Source organism: Ursus americanus, chromosome 12 (genome assembly GCF_024610735.1).
Source record: "Ursus americanus isolate L20-20 chromosome 12, mUrsAme1.1.p, whole genome shotgun sequence".
Taxonomy (NCBI): domain Eukaryota; kingdom Metazoa; phylum Chordata; class Mammalia; order Carnivora; family Ursidae; genus Ursus; species Ursus americanus.
Window position 1 is genome coordinate 28,492,090 of NC_142138.1, and position 27,012 is coordinate 28,519,101.

The following is a 27,012-nucleotide window of genomic DNA, read 5'->3' on the forward strand; positions in this document are numbered from 1 at the left end:
TAAGATTTCACTATTTACTCTCTTCTTTATATCATAAATAAAACAATTAAATAATCATCTTAACATTTGGTCACCCACTATCCTATACAAAAGTTTGAATAACAAATGTAATGTGTTAATTCTAAGTAATTTCACAGGTATAACAGCACATACGGTATTAAAATGTACGGAGAGACTATTTCTTGCCAAATAATCATTTTAAGCACTCAAGTGAAAATTAAAATGTCCATTAACAGCCCTACCCAACTTTACTTTCCACAATTCCTCTCATAAATCTCTTAGTATAGTTAGGATAGTCTCCTTTCCATTCACATATCTGCCAAGCTAATTCTCACCTCCACAGCTTTGTTCACATATTTTTTAAATGTTACCCTTGATCTTTTCTTTTTTGACATTAAATTTTTTGTATGTTCCACCACACATCTGATGCTTAATTATATAGACATATTGGTTATTATTCTATTACCTCATCTAAACAAGATTTAAAGAACAAAAAACCCCTCTCTTCTTCATTTCCCTAACACATGCTAAGGTGGAAAAATAAAAGCATTAAAGAACATAAAATTTGAAATATAAAACCAAGTTTTAACACTCCTATAGGGTATCTATACTGGTACTTATTTATACATATAAACTTATGTATGTATCTATTGCCTTTAAAGTATGCAAGCAAAGCTGCTTTTATGATTATAAAGGTCATGAAATCTGTACTATACCATCAGTGGGATAAATCAGTGTTTTATGGATGGAAAAACCACCAATTGTTTTTAAGGGCTTTGAATATTCTTTTCATTTGTCAACCTTCAGAAACTGGCTCTCCATATCAGATTCTCTATCTATGCATGAATCTTAAAATTGCAAACTTTCAAAAAGTTTGGAGGTAAATAATACATCATTTGTACACAGTTTACATGTTGATTAATTTTTAATTTGAGTATAATGATTTAAAACAAAAATTTTAGGATAATAGATTTCACTCTTACTTATGACAAACTGTACTATTGAAGATTCTTAGGATATTGGACTTTCTTCTTCAGTAGTATATTATTTAAGTAACAAAAACTTTGCAATGCCAAGTGATTGTGTGGGGTGGTCATATAGATCAATAGAATAGGACTTAAAAGTCCAGAAATAAACCCTTGCATATGGTCAATTAAGTTCTGACAAGGGTACCAAGATAATTCAATAGAAGGATGAGTTTTTTTTTTTTCTTTCAAAAAATGGTGCTGTACAACTGTATATTCACAAATAAAATAATGTTAGATTCCTAATTCATACTGTATAAAGATTAACTAAAAATGGACTGTAGGTCTAAATATAAGAGCTAAGATTGTAAAACTCTTAGGGGGGGCCTGGGTGGCTCAGTCGTTAAGCGTCTGCCTTCAGCTCAGGGCGTGATCCCGGCATTCTGGGATCCAGTCCCACATCAGGCTCCTCCGCTGGGAGCCTGCTTCTTCCTCTCCCACTCCCTTGCTGTGTTCCCTCTCTTGCTGGCTGTCTCTCTGTCAAATAAATAAATAAAATCTTAAAAAAAAAAAAAGATTGTAAAACTCTTAGAAAAAACATATAAATAGGGATGCCTGGATGGCTCAGTCGGTTAAGTGTCTGCCTTCTGCTCAGGTCATGATCCCAGGGTCCTGGGATCAAGTCCCAAATCAGGCTCCTTGCTCAGTGGGGAGCCTGCTTCTCCCTCTGCCTGCAGCTCTCCCTGCTGGTGCACTCTCTTGATCTCTCCTCTCTCTCTTTCTCTCTCTCTCTGACAAATAAATAAACAAATAATCTTAAAAAGAAAAAAAAAAGAAAAAAAAACCATAGAAATAAATCTTTAGGACCTTGGTTCAGATCATTGTTTCTCATATTTGACATGGAAAAATAAGTGATCAAGGAAAAAAAGAGATGAATTAGGTTTTATCAAAATTAAAAGCTTTTGTGTTTCAGATTTAAAAAGTCAAAGACAGCCTACATAATGGGAATGGGGAGAAATCAGAGAGGGAGACAAACTATGATAGACTCTGGTCTTCAGGAAACAAACTGAGGATTACAGAAGGGAGGAGAGCCGGGGGATGCGGTAACCAGGTGATTGAGTATTAAGGAGGGCATGTGTGGTGATGAGCACTGGGTGTTACACACAACTAATTAATCATTGAATACTATATCAAAAACTAATGATGTACTATATGTTGGCTAATTGAATATAATTTAAAAAAATATATTTTCAAATCATATATGTGATAAGAGACTTGTAGCAAGAATATATAAGGGATAAATAATATATAAGGAATTCTTACAATTCAACAATAAAAAGAAGCTATTATCAAATGATGAAAGTATTTGCATAGAAAGTTCTCCAAAGAAGATATACAAATGGCCAATAAATACATGAAAAGATATTCATCATCATTAGTTATTGGGAAACACAAGTTTAAACCACAGTGCTGTACCACTTCATACCCACCAGGCTGGTTATAATCAAAAAGACAGATAATAACAAGTGTTGGTGAGGATTTGGAGAAATTAGAACTCTCATATATCGATGATATGAACGTAAATGGTATAACTGCCGTGGAAAACAGTTTGTTACTTCCTCAAAACGTTAAATGTAGAATTACCATATCATCCCTCTGTAACTCCACTACTAGGTACCTAGCCAAGAAAACTGAAAAATACGTCCACACAAATATTTGTATATGGATGTTCACAAATGAATTATTAATAGTAGCCATAAATTGGAAGCAACCCAATTAATGAATGGATTACAAAATGTGGCACAGTCATACAATAAAATATTATTTAGCCATAAAAATGAATGAAATACTGATACATGTTACCAGATGGATGAATTTTGGAAACATTATGCTAAGTGAAAGAAGCCAGACACAAAAGACCACATATTTTATTATTCCATTTATATTAAATGCCCAGAATAAGCAAACTCACAGATACAGAAAATAGATTAATGGTTGCCAGGGCCCACAGGGACAACTGCTAATGGTATGGGATTTCATTTTGGGGTAATGAAAATGTTCTGGAATTAGATAATGGTAATGATTGCAAAAGTCTGTGAATATACTAAAAATCACTGAGTCGAATAATTTAAAAGGATGAACTTTGGATTATGCAAATTATATCTCAGTAGAGATGTTATAAAAAATATTGTAGAGTTGACAATTCAGTTTCAGTAGTGCTTGTCAGAGTCATAATGAAATGTCAAAGATGTGAAGTACCCAAAATAATTAATATAATGAAAAGAGACTTGAGAAAAATCATTAAAAATTTTCAGGTGATTTTTAGGATTCAAGTTTTTAAAAAATTATAACAATTTTAGCATTTATGATAAGTTAACAATGTAAGCAAAAAGCCAAATAAATTTGCAAATTATTTTTTTAGCATTTGATAATTTTTTTTTAAGATTTCATTTATTTGACAGAGAGAGACAGCAAGAGAAAGAACACAAGCAAGGGGAGTGTGAGAGGGTGAAGCAGGCTTCCCGCCTAGCAGAGCTCAATCCCGTGACTCTGGGATCATGACCTGAGCCAAAGGCAGACACTTAACGGCTGAGCCACCCAGGCACCCCTAGCATTTGAAAAAACTGAAGCATAAAATAACTAAAAATGTACAAAACAACACATTTATCATTAACTATAACACTTCTGGAACTTTCATTTGAAGTTATTAACAAGATTTTAATATATTTTTTCTCTTTTTGAATCCTAAATATGAATTTTAGCACTATCTATGGAGTCATAGCAAATCGTTTCAAGTTAGATTACTCAGAATAAACAAGAACCTACAAAAATATATATTTTTTTAAAAAACTGAAATAAAATGCTATTAGAACTTGTAAAAAAAAGTACTGACAATTATTAGACAACTAATACTCCCTAAAATACAGATTAATTACTGCCAAATCTCAAAAAGTAATATAAAACATACAGACTGCTCATGGTAGTGGTAGGAAGAAGAAACACCATGCACTCTTAACTACAGGAAACTAATAGGATTGCTGGAGGGGAGATGGGGGGGGATGGGGTAAGTGGGTGATGGGCATTAAGGAGGGCATGTGATGTGATGAGCATTACATGGGTGTCATATGGTGTCATATGCAACTGATGAATAACTGAACTCTACATTTGAAACTAATGATGTACTATATGTTGGCTAATTGAATTTAAATAATATAAAAAGAAAAAAAGAAACTGTGTAATAATGTTAACGCTTAAATTTTAAAATCTATATATATTTTTTTTACATAACTAAAGATATTCTTACCATATGATTCAGCAATCATGCTCCACTGTATTTACCTAAACAACCTGAAAATTTATGTCCACACAAAAACCTGCACATGGATGATTATAGCAACTTTGTTCATAATTGCCAAAACTTAGAAGTAACTAAGAGGTCCTTCAATAGATGAATGGATAAACTGCAGTACATCCAGACAACAAAATAGTATCTAGTGCTAAAAGGAAATGAGCTACTAAGCCATAAGAGATGAAGGAAACTTAAATGCATATTACTAAGTGAAAGAAGCCAATCTGATAGTCTTTATATATCTTTGGGAAAACATATTTAATAATAATAGAAAAGGTTCATAGGAGGACTGTATTTGAAAACACGTTCTATTTTATTTTACAAAAATGGTGTTCAATATGGCATGTACATACCATCAGCATTAGTTATGAGAAAACTAAATTTCTGGAAGCAAGGAAAACAATCAATAAAAATATTCTAAATTTCAACCAAATCAGCATATCTAAAGCAAATCTTACTTTAGTATAGATGACTGCCATATTAGAGTACGTCTAGGAATCATACAATGGCATAAAGGGGTACAAGATGTGAACATTCAATGTATTAAAAGTGGTTTCAACTAAGAAATCCCTTCCAGAGAAGTTGAACTGGATTGCCTTATTGATCCCTCTCCTCATTTTGTAGCTAACTAGGGAAAACATATGTACCCACTCCAGAAAACATGTCAAGACAAAGGGTATGTAATTCCAACCTTCATGCTTCAAGAAGGGAAGGTGCTGCTCAAGTTCTAAGAAAAAAATTAGATCATGATTCTAGGAGGTAGGCTGTCAAAGAAGATTGAGATCTACAAGATAGATTTATTCTTTCTTTCCATGAGGTTGAAACACTTAAGGTTCCTGACCGTCACTCTTTTTTATCTCTTAAATGCTTTCTCCCCTTCCTAACAACATATGACTAAACCAGCTTAAGGAAGCTTCAGATGTGAGGGTGTGGGGGCTGGAGCAAGGAGGCTGCCTCTGAGATAAATATATGGCAGATTGCTTTCCCCTCCTCTGAATCTCTTTCCTTTTGGCTCCAATGGGTATGACTTTCTCTCATACTATATCCCTTCTAAAATTCATGTTTGCAATATAGGAAATAAGTGAAAGAATAATACAAAGCTAACAAAGCATAAATAATGAAGAATATCTTATACTCTAGCTCAGGTTACTAAAATTTTGCCATGGACTTTCAGGCCAACATCCCAGTTAGAAACTGCTTTGTTTGCTATTACTCCCTTTACATACATTTTCCACAGTAACCTTTGAGGAAAAGTGTTGACTGCCAAAGAAAATTTCAAATATTCTTGGGTGTCCCAGCAAAATCCACCATAATGGTATCTAAATTTCCCTAAAGCCCATTATAATAAGATATAAGCTTCCCTAAAACTTGATCTAATTGACCACCATAATTCTATATCTATGTTCCTCCTCTGCAAAAGGAACAATCACCATTTGACCATGTAAGCCTTGGATAAATAATGTCCCTAGCAATTGTTGCAGATCCTCAATTTCCTCTGATCCATTTTTTTTTAAATCAGATTCCTTACTCATGAACCCTGACTTTTGGTTCTGTATCTCCTTTAATAGTTTAAGCATGCACCATAAAATCTGGGTGCCTATATAGACTTCTGGCTTTGCAACATAGCATTTCTTAAATAAATGTACCTTGAACTTACTCCTTTAGCTCTTTCCATTTTAGGTTACCATGAATATGGGGCATTTTATGCCTTTTGGACCAAGCACATTTCATCCCCAAACAGGAGAAAAACAGACACTGATTACTTATCTAATTACTAAAATCTGAATTCCACTCTTCACTAATCCTTTCCATTATTTGCTCACAGCATTTTTTTTTTTAGAATTCAAATTATTTTTTTAATGTGATAAACATCAAAACTTTATGTTAAGACAAGATCCATCTGCACTTGCAAGACCCTATCTCACTCAACTCACCCTACTCCAAGCTCTGGTTTTTTTTATAATAATTTTTTATTATGTTATGTTAGTCACCATACAGTATATCCTTAGTTTTTGATGTAATGTTCCATGATTCATTATTTGTGTATAACACCCAGTGCACCATGCAATATGTGCCCTCCTTAATACCCATCACCGGCCTATCCCAATCCCCCAGCTCACAGCATTTTTTTAAAATGAACTCCCAGTATTAAATACTGGTATTTTTTTACTTCCTCCCTTTTCCCTACTTCTTAACTTTTTTAAATGTTTCTTGAATCCTAGGTTCTCTTAGGCACTCTATGGCATCACTTGTTCTCACTATAGTTTCTAATTAACCAAGCACTAAGTCACTAATGACTAGATATGTAAGTAACAAAAATAATAAAAGAATAGTACACCAAACAAGTGAGCTAAAGACGAGACTACAAATGAAGCCACCAGAAGATGGAACAATTTTATAAAGAAAAAGTAAAGACGCAAAGATGAATCTTACAATTAAGAATCATTTCAATTACTCTAAGAAATTGAACTGAGCAACTTCTATAATGTCTTATAAATAGTAGCTATACAGAGTGAAAAAGCATAGGACAATGTACATATTCATAGAATATGAAAGAATAGTTCTTAACATTAAGTGATGTGGTTAGCAGAATTATCAATGATTTAAAGAGCTTTAGAAAACTTGTTATAGTGAATATTGTTGGGGTTAATGTAAGAGCATGAAATCAGCCATTAATACCTGGCTTGCTAAAATGTAACACAGAGGCCGCTGGGGGCAAGGGAAGGTTTTGGAGAAGGGCAGAGGCCTTTGGATTGCCGAGGCCTGCCCTCCAATGACCACTCTGCCATTGGAATGTGGAATGGCGGGTGGGCGGGGGTGGTTCTGAAATTTTCCTAGCCCAAACAATGGACCTGTGATCTAAGAGATGTAGGTATTGTCCCTCAGGCTATGTTTAGCAGAACCTGTAGAATACACCCAAATTAGCATATCATAACTTCCCCGTAAACAGATCCTCCCAGTTTCAGTAAGACCCTTTGTCAACATCCTGTGCTTGAGGAACAGTGATAAGGATTTGTGACTATCTTGAAGGACCAATAAAAGCGGGAGCAAAGAAGAGCAAAGGGTCTTCGCCTCTGAGTGCTGACCCCCATGTCTTCTCCTCTCTTTTGCTGCAAAGTTTGGAGTAATCTTTCATCCATAGGTACAGGGATTGCTGGCCTTCCCGGCAGAATATATTTTCCAATATTTCTTAGCATTCGAAATACTTCCTGACAATGATATAGTCTATGTAACTTCACAGATACTAAGTAAAATAACTCTATAATGTGAATATTTTATTCCTATTTATGCACATATAGTAGTCACTTGCCATAATACAACATATATCCATATATGTATGTAAGATTTTGCATATGGATATATGGCTATATATTTGTACATATATCTGTATATGAGTGCATAAATATTTTACAAATATATAAATATATGCCCAAATTTGTTGTCAATTGGATATGTACCATATGCAACATTCAGTGAAAGTCTCCTCTGCATAAAGCATATAAAAAAGCAGGTGACATACCTGAAATCAGTGAGTTTATATTCTATAGAGAGGACCGAAAGATACTTCAAATGGACTTCATACTTTTATAGAGCATATTATCTAGAGCAAATTAATACAGTTGGCACTGTGTGCTAATGAGGAAAAATTTTTCAATGACATACATCTGCCTATAGACCCATGTTTTTATTCAATGGATAATTTTTGGGTTTTAAGAGCTTGAAGATATTCCTGTGCTATTTCTAGAACAAACGTCCTCAATAACACTGAAATCAGACTAATGACAGTCTGGACCTTTTGTAGTCCTTTCTAATCATGTTAATGTAACGGAAACATTTGTAGTGCAAGCTACTTAGGAACAGGCCCACATGTGAAGGAGTCTATCACAAACAATGCTTACACATTATTAAAAGTTTGCTCTAGTTAGTTATACTACAATGTCAAGTCTTAATTTCTACCATTATAAAATACCCACATTAAAAAAAAAAAAAAAACTCTAAAGATAAAAAAAGCACAAACCCTGGAGTCAGAAGACCTGAAGTTAAGTCTTAGCAATGCCACTCAATTGCGTGGCTTTTGTTAAGTTAGTTAACCCATCAGAGCCTTAGTTTCCCTACTTATAAAAATGAATAAAAATACCTATCTTACAGTACTGTGGAGAATAAATTAGAGAACACATGCAAAATATCTAGCACAGTGCCTGATACATAGTAGGCACTCAATAAATAAAAGTTTCTTTCTATTTTCAATGTGTCCTCAAAGCAATACATAACTTAGCATAAAACACTGAATGATATATATACTCTCATCAGTCTTTAATAAACTACTTTTTTAAGTTTTCAACTATTATGAAGAGATTTTTACATTAATATTAATAACTACTTGTAATAATCAATACAAGAAAAAAATATAAAACATAAATTATAAAATGGTTGGGGAATAATGCACCACAAAAATTATATTTGTGCTCTGTTATTATATGACTTTTCTTTTATCAAGAAAATCTCAAGCAGAATATTAACAATATAATGGAAAATATTTAAAAGAGAATGAAGAAATTTTACTAATGCTACATAAATTATAACTATAGTATCTAAAATAAAAATATTTTAAAGATAAGTAATAAACTAATTATGCTTACATGTTTCCAATGTGTAAGCTTTCCCGTTATGTTAGTTTCAGGCTGAAAAAAGAGATCTTTGAAGAGTCTGTCTTCATATCCTTTCTGTATGTAAATCCATTTTGTTTCACATTCACTAATAAATTTCTCCTGATGTTTTTTGCACAAGAACAAGGGGCTGCATATAAGGGGGGAAACTGTCATTTAGTTTTTTTGCCATAAAGAAAAGAAAGAAAACTACTCATGAGTTCACTTACACCTTTGAAAACATGGTAGTAAATTTAATGTAATACTTGTTTTCATATTACTACTATATAAAACTACTTAGTCACTAAGGTTTGCACATGATCATTTATCAGGGGATGAATGAGTGCTGAGAAATCTCTGATGATATGAATCCACAAACAATTCTGTATTCACGTTTGGCTGTGGATTTTATAATATAACGGCAAGAAGAACATGACTAAATTATCTAGAGAAATATAAGGTAACCAGTATGAACTCTTTTGATTTTTCTGCTCCAGTGAAGAAGTAACTTTTTACTTTCACCAGAAAAATTACTCTAGAGTAGTACTATCCAACATAATATGATGTATGCCATCAAATAATTTTAAATTTTTTATTAGCCACACTAAAAAATGTAAAAGAAACAGATGAGATTAATTTTATGTTTTATTTAATCCAGTATATCAAAAATATTACCTGATAAATGGCACCAACAAACCAATATCAAACTTAATTATAGAATACTAAGCAGGGCACATGGTGGCTCAGTAGGTTAAGTGTCTGACTTGATTTCAGCTCAGGTCATGATCTCAGGGTTGTGAGATCGAGCCCCACTCCATGCTGGGAGTGGAGACTGCTTAAGAGAGGAGTCAGTAACATTTATTCTATGTGATGAAAGAGTAAAGTCGTTTGAATTAAAATGATGAACCGAGCAGGAAGATTACAGTTGCCATTATTATTATTTAGCAGAGGTAAAACAAATTAACCAAGGAAAGCAATTTTTCCCAATTTTCAGATTTTTAAAGTGGGTTCCATCTATTCATTCTTCATTCAAAATATTTTTGTTGATGATCTACAAATGAGGGTAAAATATAGTAAAAGACTAAAACTTACAATGGCCTTAATAAGATACGAGTTTATTTTTCTTTCATGATGACCAGTGGGGCAGCTCTGCTCTCTAAAGTCATTAAATCCTGCCTCACCATTTTCAGACATACTGTCAGCAACCCATATAACTGATGCATTTCAGCCCATCAGAAGGGAAAAACATGAAGACAAAGAGGATGCAATTATCATTTAGGCACTTTAAGCTGCAGTTGTACTTATTACTTATTCACTTACAAATGTAACAAAAATACAGCCAGATGAACACACACGGCTACCAATAAAACTGCCAAAAGAAGAAAAAAAAGGGATTTTCAAAGAAAAAGTATTATTCTGAAAGTGACCAATATGTGCTCTGTGAAGAGAAGAAAATCCCTAATAACATGAAGCTTATATTTTCTTATAAGTAGAGATAGATAGGGGTACCTGGGTGGCTCAGTCGGTTAAGCATCTACTTTTGACTCAGGTCAGGATCCCAGGGTCCCGGGATGGACCTGCTCAGCGGGGAGCCTGCTTCTCCCTCTCCTCCCTGCTCTTGTGCTCTCTTTCACTATCTCTGTTGCCAGCTCTGTCTCTCTCTCAAATAAACAAAATCTAAAAAAAAAAATAATAATAAGTAGAGATAGATAATATAGAAATAAAACACTAGAGATAGGAGCAAATTGCTTTTCACATAATCTGGACTGGGACAGTAATACTGAGAAGGAACAAGATGTGGTGGGAATCTCAAGAAACAAACAAACAAAAATTCTAGTAGAGCAAACAGCAGGACAAAAAGCCTGTCAGAAGTATGCTTAAGGAGGCAAGAATATACTTGACATGTTTGAAAAACAAAGAGCAGGTCACTGGGATGGACAAGCATTGTTGAGTTTTGAGAAAAAAGAGTAGCTTTGAATAGAATCACACTGGGGAGACAATTTCTGTGATACAGTTGTGAGGAGTTCTGTGGATCCTCTCCCCAGTGAAACAACCATTTAAAATATCTGGAAATTGTTTAAAGGGCATACAGCAAATAAACAAATATTTATTCAATAAAATCTATTATAAATCAGTAAAAACAGTGTCTCACTGTTGAAACAACTTACCCTCTCTTTTCTCTCTCTCTCCCCTGCCCCAAGTTCAGACTAATAGAAATTCCACTCCAAAAAAGAGAAACCAAGAAAACACAGGATCCCTTCCCTACCTGGTTCTAGTCGAGGGCGACAGTATCACTGTAAGAAATACCCTAGCCTGGGTCCATGTTTTAGAGAATCTATTTCAAGCAAGAACGTCTGAGAGAACTTGGGCTCTCTTTCTCCTCTCAGAACTCTTAAGGCAGAAGCTCTAACCCAGGTGCAATAGGTAGAGAATACTGGAACCCTGATAGCCCTTGACCTCAGAAAGTGATAAACACTTAAAAGGAGAAGGGTAGCTCTAAGAGAGTAGAAAGCTAAACTGTAAATCAATTTGAGGTTTACCAGAGAGAACCAGGAGAAGACAGCTACGAAGAGCCCTTCTGAGATCTGAACAAACTCCAGAAACTGCCTCAAAGATTACTTTTGTAAAGAGCCCGGTTTTAAAAGATCACACTGTGGAGCAACTTATTTCCCAGGGAATTGTTGAAAACAATAGTCAGCTGAAAATTAGTGAAAGCTAATAATAGGTGTGCTATCAAAGGAGTTCGGAATAGCTTAGTAAAGAAATCAGAAACAGAGAAACTCAAAGAGAGCCCTGCTAAAATCACTGTCATTCCAAGGGTGACTGCACCTGTCTAAAGGTTTGCCCTCTAAGGAGCAATATCAGAGGCTACCCAGAGCAGGGGAAATAAAGTTTACTAAAATAGTCTAGCCAAGTTATTAAACTAATAAACAAGTCCTGGGTAAGGACATCGATCAAGGGTGGTTACAATATACTATTTAAAATGTCCAGTTTTCAACAAAAAATTATGAGACAAGCAAAGAAAAACAAAAGTATAAGCAAAGAGTAGGACTTTGGTACTACCTTTGAAAGGGCTCAAATCACAGACATAAACAAACACTTCAAGGCAACTATTATAAATATGTTCAAAGGAAATAAGCCTCAAATAAGTATAGAAAGGTATAAAGGCAAGGTTTTTTTCTAATAGAAATTATCAATAAAGACACAGAAATTATAAAACAGAACCAAACGAAAATTCTGTAGTTGAAAAGTATAGTAAGTGAAATGAAAATTTTGCTAGAGTAGTGCAACAATAGATTTGAATTGGAAGAAGAAAAAAATCAGAAAACTTGAAGAGATTTATAAAGATTATGCTGATAAACAGAAAATAATGAAGACAAATGAACAAACCCACAAAAAATGCAGGATACAATTAACTCCACCATCATATGAATAATGGGACTTACCAGAGAAGAGGAGAGAGAGGAAAGAGACAGAGAAACATATTAGAAGTGTTAAAACACTCTGAAATCTGATGAAAAAAACTGTAAGTAAAATAAACACATAAAAAACACATCCAGACACATCATAGCAAAATAGTTGAAATCCAGGGGCACCTGGGTGGCTCAGTTGGTTAAGTGTCTGCCTTTAGCTCAGGGTCCTGGGATCGAGCCCCGCTTCATGCTTCTCCCTCTCACTCTCTGTGTGCTCTCCCTCTCTCTCTCAAATAAGTAAATAAAATCTATAGAAAAAATGTTTGAAATCCAAAATCAAAGGGAATATCCTGAAAACAGCAGAAGAAAAAGGTGTAGTCATGCACAAGGGAACCCAAATAAGATTAATGGCAGACTTCTCACAAGAAACAACAGAGGTCAGCAGGCAGTAGTATGACATAGTCAAAATACTAAAAAGTGGGGGGAAAACCTTTCAACCAAGAATTTTATATTCATCAAAACCATCTTTTGAAACTGAAAGTGAGAAGAGGTAACATCTCTAAAATGGTGACATATTCCTGACTTTGCTCTCCCACATAAGAACGACTAACAACCATTCATGGACAGAACACCATTGAGAGAATCCTAGAACATAGAAGTAAGGCTGAAGCACACCCCCCAATGCACCACAGAGACCAAGACATTATGTAGTAAAAGGATAAAAGGAGTGGCTACATGTGAACAGCAATCCTCCTCCTTCAGGCCAGTGCAGCACCACACTGAGAGGTCTCCCCTGAGCCTATAGCTCTTCCAGAGGGAAAAGAGAATCCAGGGGTGATATCCAGCTCCTGCAGTGTTGTGGGTCATTTTGTGGAAGCCCCTACTCTGGTCTCACCCTATGGGGATTATAGAGGAATCTGTGGTACTCAACTACTGGGAATCCGATTGTGACAAAGCAGGGTGGGACCAGCACTGGGATCGCAGCAGACTGAATTCCTGCCTGCAGAGCTCACGCAGTAGTCCCAAACAGTGTTTCTGTTCATTTGCAGAATCAAATCAATGGCACAATATGATCAAGGAACTTGGCAGGCTACAGGGTCTGCCTGATTCACACAGCCAAACAAAGAGATTTGCTGGCCCTGGAGCCTGATATGTCGCTGCCCAGGAGCTAAGTCATACCCCTACCACTTTAAAGCCTGGCTCCTGGCATCATTTGACAGGAAGGTAACACCAGCAGTACTCACACTAAGAGGAAGGTGGGAGAGGTGATCACCCCCAAAGCAAATTTAGCACCTGGTTTAGAGGGTTTCCCCTGCTTTGCCCAGTCAAGGGAGTTAAGTCATAGCTTCACCACTGCTCACTATAGCTCCTGGTCCCTCCCACTGGAAGAACCTGTTTAGGAAAACTTGGGAGTTGTCTAAAGTGGTCCATCCCCAGGAGAGCTGAGTCATAGCCCCACCTGCTGCAGAGCATGATCCCTGGTTCCGTCTGACAGAAAGGGCTGGTGAGAATACCCAGAAGCTGCTGTGTGACCCAGCAAAAACAAGTGGCAGGCAGGTAGAGCTGATTGCCCCCAGAGGAAAGCCAGTGGTCCTGCTCAGCCGGGAAACTTGCATCCTGGGGCAGTTTGAGTCAAGGCCACAAACAAAGAGCCTTACTGGCCTTGGAACTGCTTCTCTCACTGCACCTAGGCAAGGAAACTAATTTGTATTCATTGCTGAATATTGGCTTCAGCCTGCCCAACCTGAGAATCTTACCAGAGCACACAAGAAATTCTGTAGCCCATCCAATAGCTCTGCTCATAGTGGCATTTGAACGGAGAGCACAGCCCATGGCTTTCCCTGTCTGCAGAGCAAAACTTGTGGCCCCACGTGACTAGGATATTCAGTCACACAAATAATGAGATGTGCAAGCCCTGATTTCTGTGCTACTGTCCTGCTAGGGCAAAGAAACTCATTCAAAGCTTCATCTACTAAAGTATACTTTAGTATACTTTGGAGTGTACTACCGAATCCCAACCATCCAATAAATCTAACCAGAGGCTGATCCAGGCAACCACAGAGCTCACACTACAATCTCACCTAGGCAAGCCAAGTGAGAAAACATGCCAGCAGTCCTATCTAGCTCTTCTCAGCCAGTGGTACACCCTCAGAGATGAAACAGCTGCCCCACCAAAAATAGACCCTAATAGCAGGCACCACCTGCCCAAGGACATTATCAGCAGACGTATCCGGATACCCAAACTGAGCTGTCTGGAGAAATATCTCTGTCAAAGTGAACCTATAAAGTCTGGAAAAGGAGACTGTTTAACCAAATGTGCAGATACCAATGTAATGAAAGATGACAAAAATTAAGTAAATATAACACGGAAACTAATAAAGCTCCAATAACTGGCCCTAAAGAAATTGAGATCTATGAACTATCAGACAAACAATTTAGCTCTTAAAGGGCCTACATGCAGACTCACCCACCCAGGGCCCAAAGCAGAAGTAGTCCTTTAAAAACTACCCAGACTTTTGGTGAAGGACTCATTTCCTAATTCTAAAGCATTGGTGTGGGGGGCAGAGACCTACTAGATTATCCTACAGAATCAGAGGAGTGGGTGACATCTTCCTGCTCTCCCCTTGTCTTGCTAAACCTGGAAGGTATCATCTTCTCCCCCCTCTCCTATGGGTGTCACAATTACGCTCTAGCTAATGGGCACTTTCCTGCCTTGCCAAAGCCAGTAGATGACATCTTTGTTTCCCCCTTTCTTTTCTTCTTCCTTCTTCCTTCTCCTTCTTCCTTTCTATTTCTTTCTTTTTTTGGTAGATGCCATCTTTGCACTTTCCCTCTACTGCCTTCCAGAACACCAGTATATTCCAGAGGGGAGCTTCTACACATATCTGGTGCCCCAGTTTTTATATCAGTGACCTGGTTTTTACAGCTTCCTTTAATCACCTGGTTATGGAGACAAAGGGGCACTTGAGTTCTTGGGTCCCATAGGACTGTAACAATTGGCGAGAACGTTCTTGGCAGACTACAAAACCCAGAGCACTAAACAGCAAATTGAAACACACTGCCCATCTTTCTGAAAAAGAGGCCATTTCCTTCCCTAGGAGATTTGGCCTAAGTGGCAGGTTTCTGGTTTGGCACAATTATAAGAACCTATGGAAGTGTTCTCAGAGAACTAAGGCCAGTGCATATAATCTTTGCACTCTCCCTCTGCTTCAGTCCAGCTAGTTAAGTATCATCCTGAAAGGTATTTATACCCTTTTCTGGTACCCAGATTTTTGCAGCTGTTGTCAGGGGACAGCTCTATATTGACTGGCTCTGGTAACCAGTAAGGCTTATACTCCTCATGGGTCCCACAGGAATGTAACTAACAGAGACAAAGTTCTTAGACAGCTACCATGCCCAGGTCATAGCACAAAGCAACAGATACAGATACAGGAACTCAATCTTTCTGTTAAAGAGACCTATTAGCTTCAGACTATAGCTTCACCCTGAGGGGTAAACGTACATCTGAGGACTAACTATAAACATTTCCTGAAACCTTGGAGGGTGGGCACTAATTTAACACCCTCTCCCTCCACCATGTTCTCTGAGAGCACTGCCATCTCTCAAAGAAATTCCTTGTACAAGTCTCTTACCTGATAGTACCCTGGTTTTTATGGCTGCTGCCCAGGCTGGGGTGGGGGGGGTTGGGGGGGAGGAGGAGCTTGTGTTTCTGGGTCGCACAGGACTGTAACAATCAGAGAGACAGTTCTTGGCAGATTACCACCCACAGGACACTACACAGACAATAGACAGAAACACATCCCCAGACTTTCTGTGAAAGAAACCTACTTGCTAGTCTTGGAATTTCAGACATAGGGGCAGACTACAGGCTTGGCATACATCTAAACGTCATGGAAGTACTCTTAGGGAATATAGGCTGGGGTATGCCATCTTTGCGTTTTCCCTCTGACTCACTACAACTCACAGGTATTTCCCAGAAAGGAGCTTATACACTCATTTGGAGCCAATATTATTGCCAATGCTACCCAGGGGACATATCCAGATCACCTGGCTCAAGGACCCAATAGGGTTTTATGATTGCAGCCCTACAGGACAGTATGTATTTGCACTCTAAAAGCTACGACTTCAGGGTCTGGCTTCCAATCAACCTGAATCTAGGTATTGGATGAAATCCTCCCTTTTGAGGCTCGGACTGGTCTTGGCACATTTTCAATTACAGGGAGCTAATAAAAATAAAATAGGCTCTTTGGACAATCACAAAGGTTTGAAAGACAACCAAGAGCTAGGGCAGCATTGGAAAATAAGGTTCATCTCCCAGGTGAGACCAATCCTTCAAGAATAAGAGAGTTAGCTATTTCATATAATATATAGAAAGCAACACAGAGAGTCAAGCAAAAGGCAGAAACAGAGGAATACATTCCAAATAAAAGAATAAGATAAAACCCCAGTGTGGGGGTCAGGGGAGGAAACTTTAATAAAATGGAGATAAGTAATTTACCTAATGGGAGTTCGAAAATTTGTCACAAAGATGCTCATTAAACTCAGGAGTAAAATGATTAACACAGTGAGAACTTCAACAAATAGAGAGAATATGTAAGAACATTCCAATCAGAAGAAATCAATAACTACACTGAAAAGTACACTAGAGGGATTCCACAACAGACTAAAAGAAGCAGAAGAAAGGATCGATGAACTCAAACACAGGGCAGAGGATCTCATCCAATCAGAGAAGCAAAAAGAAAGAAAATGAAAAAAAGTAAATACAGATTAATGAATATATGGGACAATGTCAAGCAGACAAACATTTGTATTATAGAAATCTCACAAGAAGGGCGAAAGTAAGGGGTGAAATGATATTTGAAGAAATAATGGTTGAAATTTGCCTAATCTGGAGAAAGAAACAAATATCCAGATCCAGGACCCACAGAGATTTCCAACTAAGATGAAATCAGAGACCTACACCAAGACACATTATAATAAAACTGTCAAGGTTAAAAACAAGAAAAGAATTTTAAAAGCAGCAAAAGAAAAACAACCTGGCATGTATAAAGGAGGCCTCATAACACTATCAGCAGATTTTTCAGCAGAAACTTTACAAGCCAGAAGGAGAGGTATAATATATTCAAAGTGCTAAAAGCAGAAAATTCTCAACCACAATACTCTACCCAGCAGCACGTATCATTCAGAATTAGAAGAGAAATAGAGAATTTCCTAGAGAAGCAAAGACTAAAGGAGTCTATCACCACTAAACTTGCCTTACAAAAAATTTTAAAGGTACTTCTTTAAGCTGAAAAGAAAGGACATTAATTAACAACAATAAAACAACAAAAACATAAAAGGACAGTTCTCAGTGTCGAAGGTAGATATATAGTAAAGGTAGCAGATTGATCACTTATACAGCTAGTATGAAGGTTAAAAGATAAAAGAAGTAAAAATAATGGTCACTATATTAATTAGTTAAGGAATGAACAAGATAAAAATGCAAAATGTGACAACAAAAACAAAGTGTTGGGGGGAGGGTAAAATGTAGGGATTTAAAATGCTTTGAAATTTAAGTTATCAACTTATAATAAGTTATTATAAGTTGTTATATTTAAGCCTCATGGTAACCACCAAGCAAATACCTATAGTAGATAAACAAAAGATAATGAGAAAGAAATCTAAGCATATCACAAAAGAAAGTCATCACACGACAAAGAGAGCAAGAGAAGAAGAAACAGAACTACAAAACAAAATAAAAAAAACTAAAACAATTAACAAAATGTCAGTAAGTACATAACTATCAATAATCAATTTAAATGCAAATGCATTAAATTCTCCAAAAGACATAGAATGGTCTTTAAAAAAAAAAAAAGGCCATTCTGCTAATCTATATGCCGCCTACAAGAGATCCATTTCAGATGATGCAAGATTGAAAGTGAGGGCATGAAAAAGATATTCTATGCAAATGAAAACCAGGAGAAAGCTGGGGAAACTATATTTATATCAGACAAAAGAGATTTTGTTTGCTTGCTGTTGTTGTTTTTCAAAAGAGACTTTAAAACAAACGCTGTAGTGAGACATAAAGAAGGGCATTCCATAGTGATAAAGAAGTCAATCCAACAAGAGGATATATCATGTGTAAACATTTATATACCCAACATAAGATAATCTAAACATAAAACACATATTAACAGACCTAAAGGGAGACATAGTGAAACAACGATAGTAGGGGACTTTAAAACCTCAGTTACATCAACAGATAAATCATCCAGATAGAAAATCAATAAGAAAGCATCAATCTTAAATAAAATGTTAGGCCAGATGAACAGATGTATACAGAACATTTCATCCAAAAGAAGTTCAATACACATTTTTCTTAAATGCACATAGAATATTCTCCAGAATAGATCAGATATTAGGCCACCAAAGGAGTCACAACAAATTTGAAAGATTGAAATCATATCAATTATCTTTTCCAACTACAATGGCATAAAACTAGAAATAAACTATAAAAAGAAAACTGGGAAATTCACAAATATGTGGACACTAAACAACATGCTGTTGAACAATGAGTCAATGCAGAAATAAAAAAATAAGATAAAAATATCTGGAGACAAAATAAAACGGAAATATGATATACTAATACTTATGGGATAGAGCAAAAGCAGTTCTAAGAAAGAAGTTCATAACAATAAATGCCTACCTCAGAAAACAAGAAAAATCTCAAATAAACTAACCATACATCTCAAGGAACTAGAAAAATAAGTACAAATGAATCCCAAATAGAAGGAAGGAAATAACAAAGATCAAAGTAGAAATAAATGAAATACGGACTAAAAGCACAATAGAAAGGATCAATGAAACCAAGAGCTATCTCTCTGGAGAGATGAACAAAACTGACAAAACTTTAGGTAGACTCATTAAGAAAAAAAGTCTCATCAAATAAAATGAGAAATGAAAGAGGAGATGTTACAAATGATACTACAGATATACTAAAAATTGTGAGACTGTTATAAACAGTTAAAGGCTAACAAATAGGTAAACCAAAAAGAAATGGATACATTCAAAGAAACATACAACTGTCCATGGCTGAATCCTGAAGAAACAGAAAATCTGAACAGCCCAATTACTAGTAGGTAGAATGAATCAGTAATTTTAAAGCTCCCTACAAACAAAGGTCAGGACCAGATGGCTTCACTGGCAACTTCTGCCAAACATTTAAAGTAGAATTAATACCAATCCATCTCGAACTCTTCCAAAAAATAGAAGAAAAAACACTTCCAAACTCTATTTATAAATAAGGCCAGCATTATCCTGATATCAACACCAGACAAGGACATCACAAGAAAAAAAAAATTATAGGCCAATATCCCAAATCCTCAACCAATTATTAGCGAACTGAATTCAACAATACGTTAAGAGTATTGTACACCACAATGAAGTGGGATGTATTCCAGGGTTGTAAAGATAGTTTAACATTTGCAATCAATCAACATGATATACCACATTAACAAAACAAAGGCTAAAATTCATATGATCATTTCAATAGATACAGGACAAAAAAGCATTTCACAAAACTCAATATCCATTTATGATAAAATTTCTCAATAGAGTGTGTAAAAAGGAAATATATCTCATTACAACAAGGGCCAGATATGACAAGCCTACAGCTAACATCATATTCAATGTTGAAAAGCTGAGAGCTTTTCCTCTAAGATCGGGAACATGACAAAGACTCCCACTCTTGCCACTTTCATTCAAGATAGTATTGGAAGGCTTACCCAGAGCAGTTAGGCAAGAAAAAGACACAAAAAGGTATTCGAACTGGAAAGGAGGAAGTAAAACTGTCACTGTTTGTATATGGCATTATATTATATACAGAAAACCCTAAAGACTCCATCAAAAAACTATCTCAACTAATAAATGAATTCAGTAAAGTTACAAGATACAAGACCCACATACAAAAACCTGTTGTTTCAATACAATAATAACAAACTATCAGAAAGCAAAATCAAGACAACAATCCTACTTACAATCACATCAGAAAAAATAAAATAGGCATAAGCTTAATCAAGAAGGGGAAAACCAGCACACTAAAAGTATAAGACATTAATGAAAGAAAATGTAAAATACTCAAAGAAATGGAAAGATACTCTGTGCTCTTGGAGTAGAATGATTAATATTGTTAAAATGTCCATACCACCCAAAACAATCTATATATTCAATGCAATCCCTATCAAAATATCAATGTCAGAACTAGAAGAAACAATTCTAAAGTTTGGGTGAAACTACAAAAGACCCCAAATAGCCAAAGCAATCTTGAGAGAGAACAAAGCTGGAGGCATCATGATCCCTGATTTCAAACTATATTATAGAGCTATAGTGATCAAAACAGTATGGTATTGACATTAAATAGACACATAGGTTGATGGAACAGAATAGAGATCCCAAAAATAATCTCAGCATATATGATACTTTATGACAAAGTAGCCAAGAATATACAATGGGGGAAGAAACAGTATCCCCAATAAATGCTAGGAAAACTGAACAGCGACATGGAAAAGAATGAAATTGGACCACTATTTCATACCATATGTAAAAATTAACTCAAAATGGAGTAAAGACTTGAATATTAAGACCTGAAACCATAAAATTCCTAGAAGAAAACAAGTGGCCATCTCCTTGACATGGGTCTTGGTTAATAATATGCTAATGGTGGTGCCAAATTCATTTACAACTCCAGTTTAAAAGTTAAAAAGACAAACATAGTAAAAGTAACCATACTGCAAAATTATTATTAGCTGCACAATTTAAATACACATAAATTGTAACATCAATAATATAAATGTGAGGGAGAGGAAAATTAAAAGTATAAAGCTCAGGAATTCTATTGAGGTTAAGTTGTTATTAGTTTAAAACAAGATGTTATAATTTTAAGATATCTTATGTACGCTTCATGGTAACTACAAGGGAAATAACTGTAGTAACCATAATAGAGAACATGATAAAGAAATCAGATCACACTGACATGAAAAGACACCAAAACCCAAAAAAGACGAAAAGTAAGAAACAAGGAACAATGGATTTATAAAACAACAAAACGGCAGTAGTAAGTCCTTATCAATAATTACTTTAACATAACTGGATTAAATCTTGCAATCAAAAGATATAGAATGGCTAAAAACAAGATCTAACAATATGCTGCCTACAAGAGACTCACTTCAGCCTTAAACACATACATATCCTGAGAGAAAAGATATTTCAAGCAAATGGTAACAACAAAAAAGGGTAACTATACCTATATCAGACAAAATAGTCTTTAATCTAAAAATGGTATAAAAAGACAAATAAGGTCATTATATAATGATAAAGGAATCAATACATAAAAAAGTTATGTCAATTTTAAACATTGCCCCAAACTGAAGCACCTAAATACATAAAGCAAAAACAAATGGAGTTTAAAAAAGAGATAAACAGCATTACGATAGTAGTTGGTGACTTTAATACTCCACTCTCAACAATGGATAGATCAATTCAAATAGAGAATCAGTAAGGAAACTGGATTTGAACAACATTAGAGACTAAATGGACTTAACAGACAAATACAGAATATTCTATTTGACAACAGTTGAATACACATTCGTCTCTCGTGCACAAAAAACATTTTCAGGATAGATCATATGTTACACCACAGAACAAGTCTTAGTAACTTCAAGAAGACTGAAATCATACCAAGGAGCTACTTTCACCACAATGGTATAACCAGAAATCAGTAACAAAAGGACAAGTAGAAAATTTGTAAGTATATGGAAATTAAATAGCACTCTCCCAAACAACCAATGGTTTGAAGAAAAAGTTGAAGGGAAAATTTTAAAGTATCTTATGATAAATCAAAATGGAAACACAACATACCAAAACTTATGGGATGCAGCAAAAGCAATACTAGGAGGGTAGCTAACAGTAATGAATGCCTATATTAAGAAGCAAGAAAGTCTCTAATAAATTACCTAACTCTACATCTTAAGGAACTACAAAAGAACAGCAAACTGAACACATAGTTAACAGAAGGGTAAAAATAATAAAGATTAGAACAGAAATAAAAGAAATAGAGAACAGGAAAACAATAGAAAAAATAACCAAACTCAGAGTTGGTTACTTGAAAAGGTAAATAAAATTGACAAATCTCTAGCTAGAAAAAAACAAGGAAAAAAGAGAGAGGACCCAAATCAACAAAAGTATAAATGTAAAAAAGGACATTAAAACTGATACCACAGAAATACTAAAAGGGTTATAAGAGACTACATGAATAACTATTTGCCAACTAGGTGGATAACCTGGAAGAAATGGAGAAATTCTTAGATATCTACAAACTACCAAGACTCAATCAGGAAGATATAGAAAGTCTGAATAGATGAATCACTAATAACAAGATATAATCAGTAATCAAAAATCTCCCAAAGAAGAAAAGACCACAACCAGATGTCTTCCTTGGTGAATTTTATCAAACATTTAAAGAAAGAATCAACAACAATTCTTCTCAAACAGATACTAACTGGAATCTATAGAAAAAAATGAAGGGAACTAGAAATGTGATAAATAGCACTGTTATTATAACAAATTCAATGAATATATACTTGCTGTTCTTTCTTCACTTAGCTCCTTTAAAGTACAACACATTTTATAAATTGATAGTTATAATAATGTACTGTTGGGTTTGTAACATACATAGATATAAAATAGCATGAAAAAGAAAAGGAAATATATATAAATAACATTTTATATCTCACTAGACAAGTCTGTATATATCTGAAGTAATTAAATAAAGGTATATATTTTAAGCCCAGGAGGGCAGAAAAACAATAACTATCTACAATTAAAACATCATTAAAGGAATGGGGAAGAAAAACAGTAACTAAATACATACAATTAAAACATCATTAAAGGAATTAAATGTTACCCTATAAAATATTCACTTAATGCAAAAAAGTAGTAATGCAGGGGGAGAAGAACAAAAAGACATGAGATGTATCTGTGAACATTGTTAATATTTAGGTTTATTTCAAATCATCTTATGTTCTTGATATTTTATTTTTTTGTTATTGATATTTTAAATTATTAAATATGCATACCCATTTTACATATAATTTTAATTTTTAATATATATTCTTTTTTAAAACCACTCATGGCATAACATAATATGACTAGCAAGAGAAGCTATAGCTCCCAGCTTCTCCCAGGCGAAGTTCACATTGCCCAGTGTTCTCAAGTTTTCAGATGGGACTCTCCAAAGGACTGACTTCTGTTTTGCCTGTCTAGGAGTCTAGCCACCTGGAGGAGAACGGAAGCAGTGGCTTGGGCTGGTAAGTTCCTTAATTTCATCTCCCTAGCTCAGCACAAAGTAAGCAGAGGGAAACCACAGTTGCCTACAATGCCACAACTTTTCTTGGGGCTGCCCAAAGAACTGGTTTCTGACTTGCCTATATTCAAGTGCTGACAAGATCTGGCATCACCTTGCTGCCTGGGGACTGTGAGAACAGACAAAGATTTGGGTTGGCAGTCAGCATATGTCCCCTGTTCCATGTCTACACAAAGCAAGTAAACAAAATCTTTAGCTCTCAGCTTCTCTGGAGAGGGAAAGTGTTGTACATCTAATGACAGAACTTTTCTGAAGTTGTCTGAGGAACTGGCTTCAGTTGCACTTGTTTCAGTACACTAATGGGACCGAGCATACCCTAGACACCTAGGGGAATACAGAGAACACAGAAAGCAGGCTGAATTATTATGAAGCTTTGAGAGGCCACCAGAAACTCTGCCAGGCTGATTGATGGAGGTACTCTTCCGTATGAGGCTACTCCATAATAACAGGGAGATGTGCCTGCTTCGTTAAAAGTGCAGAAAGCAACACACAGTCAAGGAAAATGAAGAATCAGGTAAAGATGCTTCAAACAAAGGAAAAATATAAATCTCCAGAAACTGACCATAATGAAAAGAGTTATATAAACTACCTGATGCAGAATTCAAGATAAATGTCATAAAGATGTTCACTGAGGACAAAAGAACAATGCAGGAGCAGAATGAGAATTTTAACATAGAGATAGGAAAAAAAAGGAAAAAAAGCACCAAACATAAATCATGGAGCTCAAGAACACAAACACTGAACTGAAAAAAATTTACTAGAGTGGTTCAAAAATAGACTACATCCAGCAGAAGACAAGATCAGAAAACTCATTGAAAGTAATTTAGAAAGAGGAACAAAAACAAAAAGAATGAAAAAGAGTGAAGAAAGCTTCAGGGACAACGGAGTACTAATAAACAGACTAACAGATGCATTGCAGAGGTCCCAGACGAAGAAGAGAGAGATAACAGACCAGAAAGTGTGCTCAAAGAAATAATGGCTGAAAACTTCCTAAATCTAGGAAAGAAAATGGACATCTGGAGCCAAGATCCTAATTAGAATCAAAGAAGTAAAACTGCCCCTTTTCTCAGATGATATGATCTTAGATATAAAACATCCTAAAGACTCTTTAAAAAAAAGTCAGAATAAACACATTCAGTAAAGTTGCAGGATACAAAATCAACATAAAAAAATCAATGTTTCTACACACTAATGACAATGATTTCACTCATATGTGGAATATAAGAAACAAAACAAGCAGGGGCGCCTGGGTGGCACAGTCGTTAAGCGTCTGCCTTCGGCTCAGGGCGTGATCCCAGCCTTCTGGGATCAAGCCCCACATCAGGCTCCTCGGCTAGGAGCCTGCTTCTTCCTCTCCCACTCCCCCTGCTTGTGTTCCCTCTCTCGCTGGCTGTCTCTGTCAAATAAATAAAATAAAATCTTAAAAAAAAAAAACAAAAACAAGCAAAGGGAGAATAAAAGAGGCAAAAAAACCACAACAGACTCTTGAGCATAGAGAACGACTTGATGGTTACCAGAGGGGAGGTAGGTGGGGGGTGGGGGGGGATAGGTTAAATAGGTGTTGGGGAGCACACTTGTGATGAGCACTGGCCATTGTATGGAAGTGTTGAATCACTATGTTATACACCTGAAACTAGTATTAAAGTGTATGTTAACTGACTAGAATTTAAAGAAAATTTAAAAGAATAAAATCATTAGTTTAAAAAAAAAAAGAAACACTGATGGAAGAACCTAAAGAAGACACAAACAAATGGAAAACCAATATGTGTTTATGGGCTGGAAGATTAATATTAAAATGTCCAAAGCGATCTAGAGATATAGTCCTTATCAATATACCAATGAATTTTTTACAAAAATACAAAAAAAATTATATTGGAACCATAAAAGCCCACAAATAGCCACATCAATCTTGAAAAAGAGTAATAAAACGAGGCCTCACACTTTGATTTTAAAATACACTATAAAGCTATAGCAATCAAAACAGTATAGTACTTGAATCTGACAGAAACAACACTGGAACAGTATAGAGAGACTAGAAGTAAATCCACACATATACAGTCATTTGATCTTTCACAAGGATTTGAAGAATACACAATGGGGAAAGAACAGTTTCTTCAAAAAATGGTACTGAGAAAACTGAATAGCCTCACGTGAAAGAATGAAATTGGAACGTTATGCCAAACAATACACAAAAAATCAACTCAAAACATTTTAAAGATTTCAATGTGAGACCTGATTGTAAAATTCCTAGAAGAAAATGTAGGAAAAATTTCGTAACATTAGTCTTGGCAATGATTTTATGTCTATGAGACCAAAAGCATAGGCAACAAAAGAAAAACAGACAAGTGGGACTACCTTAAATTAAAAAGCTTCTGCACAACAAAGGAAACAGCCAAATGAGTGAAAAGGCAACCTCCTGAATGGGGGAAAATGTTTGTGAAACATCTATCTGATAAGGAGTTAATTTCTAAAATATATGAGGACTCCAATAACTCAATAGTAAATAAAAAAGCAGAACAACAACAACAACAAAACCGAATTACCATATACTAAACTAAGGACTTGAACAGAGATTTTCCAAAGAACACATACAAATGGCCAATAGATATATGAAAAATTTCTCAACATCTCTAAGGATCAGGGAAATGCAAATCAAAACCACAATGAGATGGCTATTATTGAAAAAAAAAAGACAATGTTGGTAAGGATGTGGAGTAACTGAAATCCTGCACACCACTGATGGGAATACAAAATAGTATAGCCACTATAGAAAACAGTGGAAGCTTCTCAAAAGATGAAAAATAGATCTACCATATGATCCAGCAATCTCACTTCTGGGTATTTATCAAAAAGAACTGAAATCAGGACCTCAAAAGGAACATGAGATAGTACCACTCCCATATTCAGTGACAGTACTCAAATTAGCCAAAGTATGGGAAACAAATGACCACTGACAGATGACTGGGTAAATAAAATGTGGTGTATATCTACAAAAGAGTATCAATCAGTCTTTTAAAAAAAGCAAATTCTGCAACATGCAACAACATGGATGAGTCTTGACATTATATTAAGTGAATACATCAGTCAAAGACAAATACTGCAAGATTTCACTTATATGAATCATTCTGCCCTTTTATAACTGGAAAAGTGGGATCATATACTAAAGAATACTATAATGGCTTGAAATTTGAAGACTAGAAAGAAAACATATTAATATAAGGGTCCATAAATAGTTTCTAAG

General features: G+C 35.4%; 1 protein-coding gene across 1 annotated transcript in view; it reads right to left on the reverse strand.

The window, feature by feature from the left end:
• The window catches only part of LRRIQ3 (leucine rich repeats and IQ motif containing 3), a 172,677-nt gene that overhangs the window by 71,267 nt on the left and 74,398 nt on the right, over nucleotides 1-27,012 (reverse strand). The window contains exon 5 of the mRNA XM_045802018.2: nucleotides 8,955-9,111. Within this exon, the coding sequence (XP_045657974.2) occupies nucleotides 8,955-9,111 (157 nt within the window). The remainder of the gene's footprint in view (nucleotides 1-8,954; nucleotides 9,112-27,012) is intronic.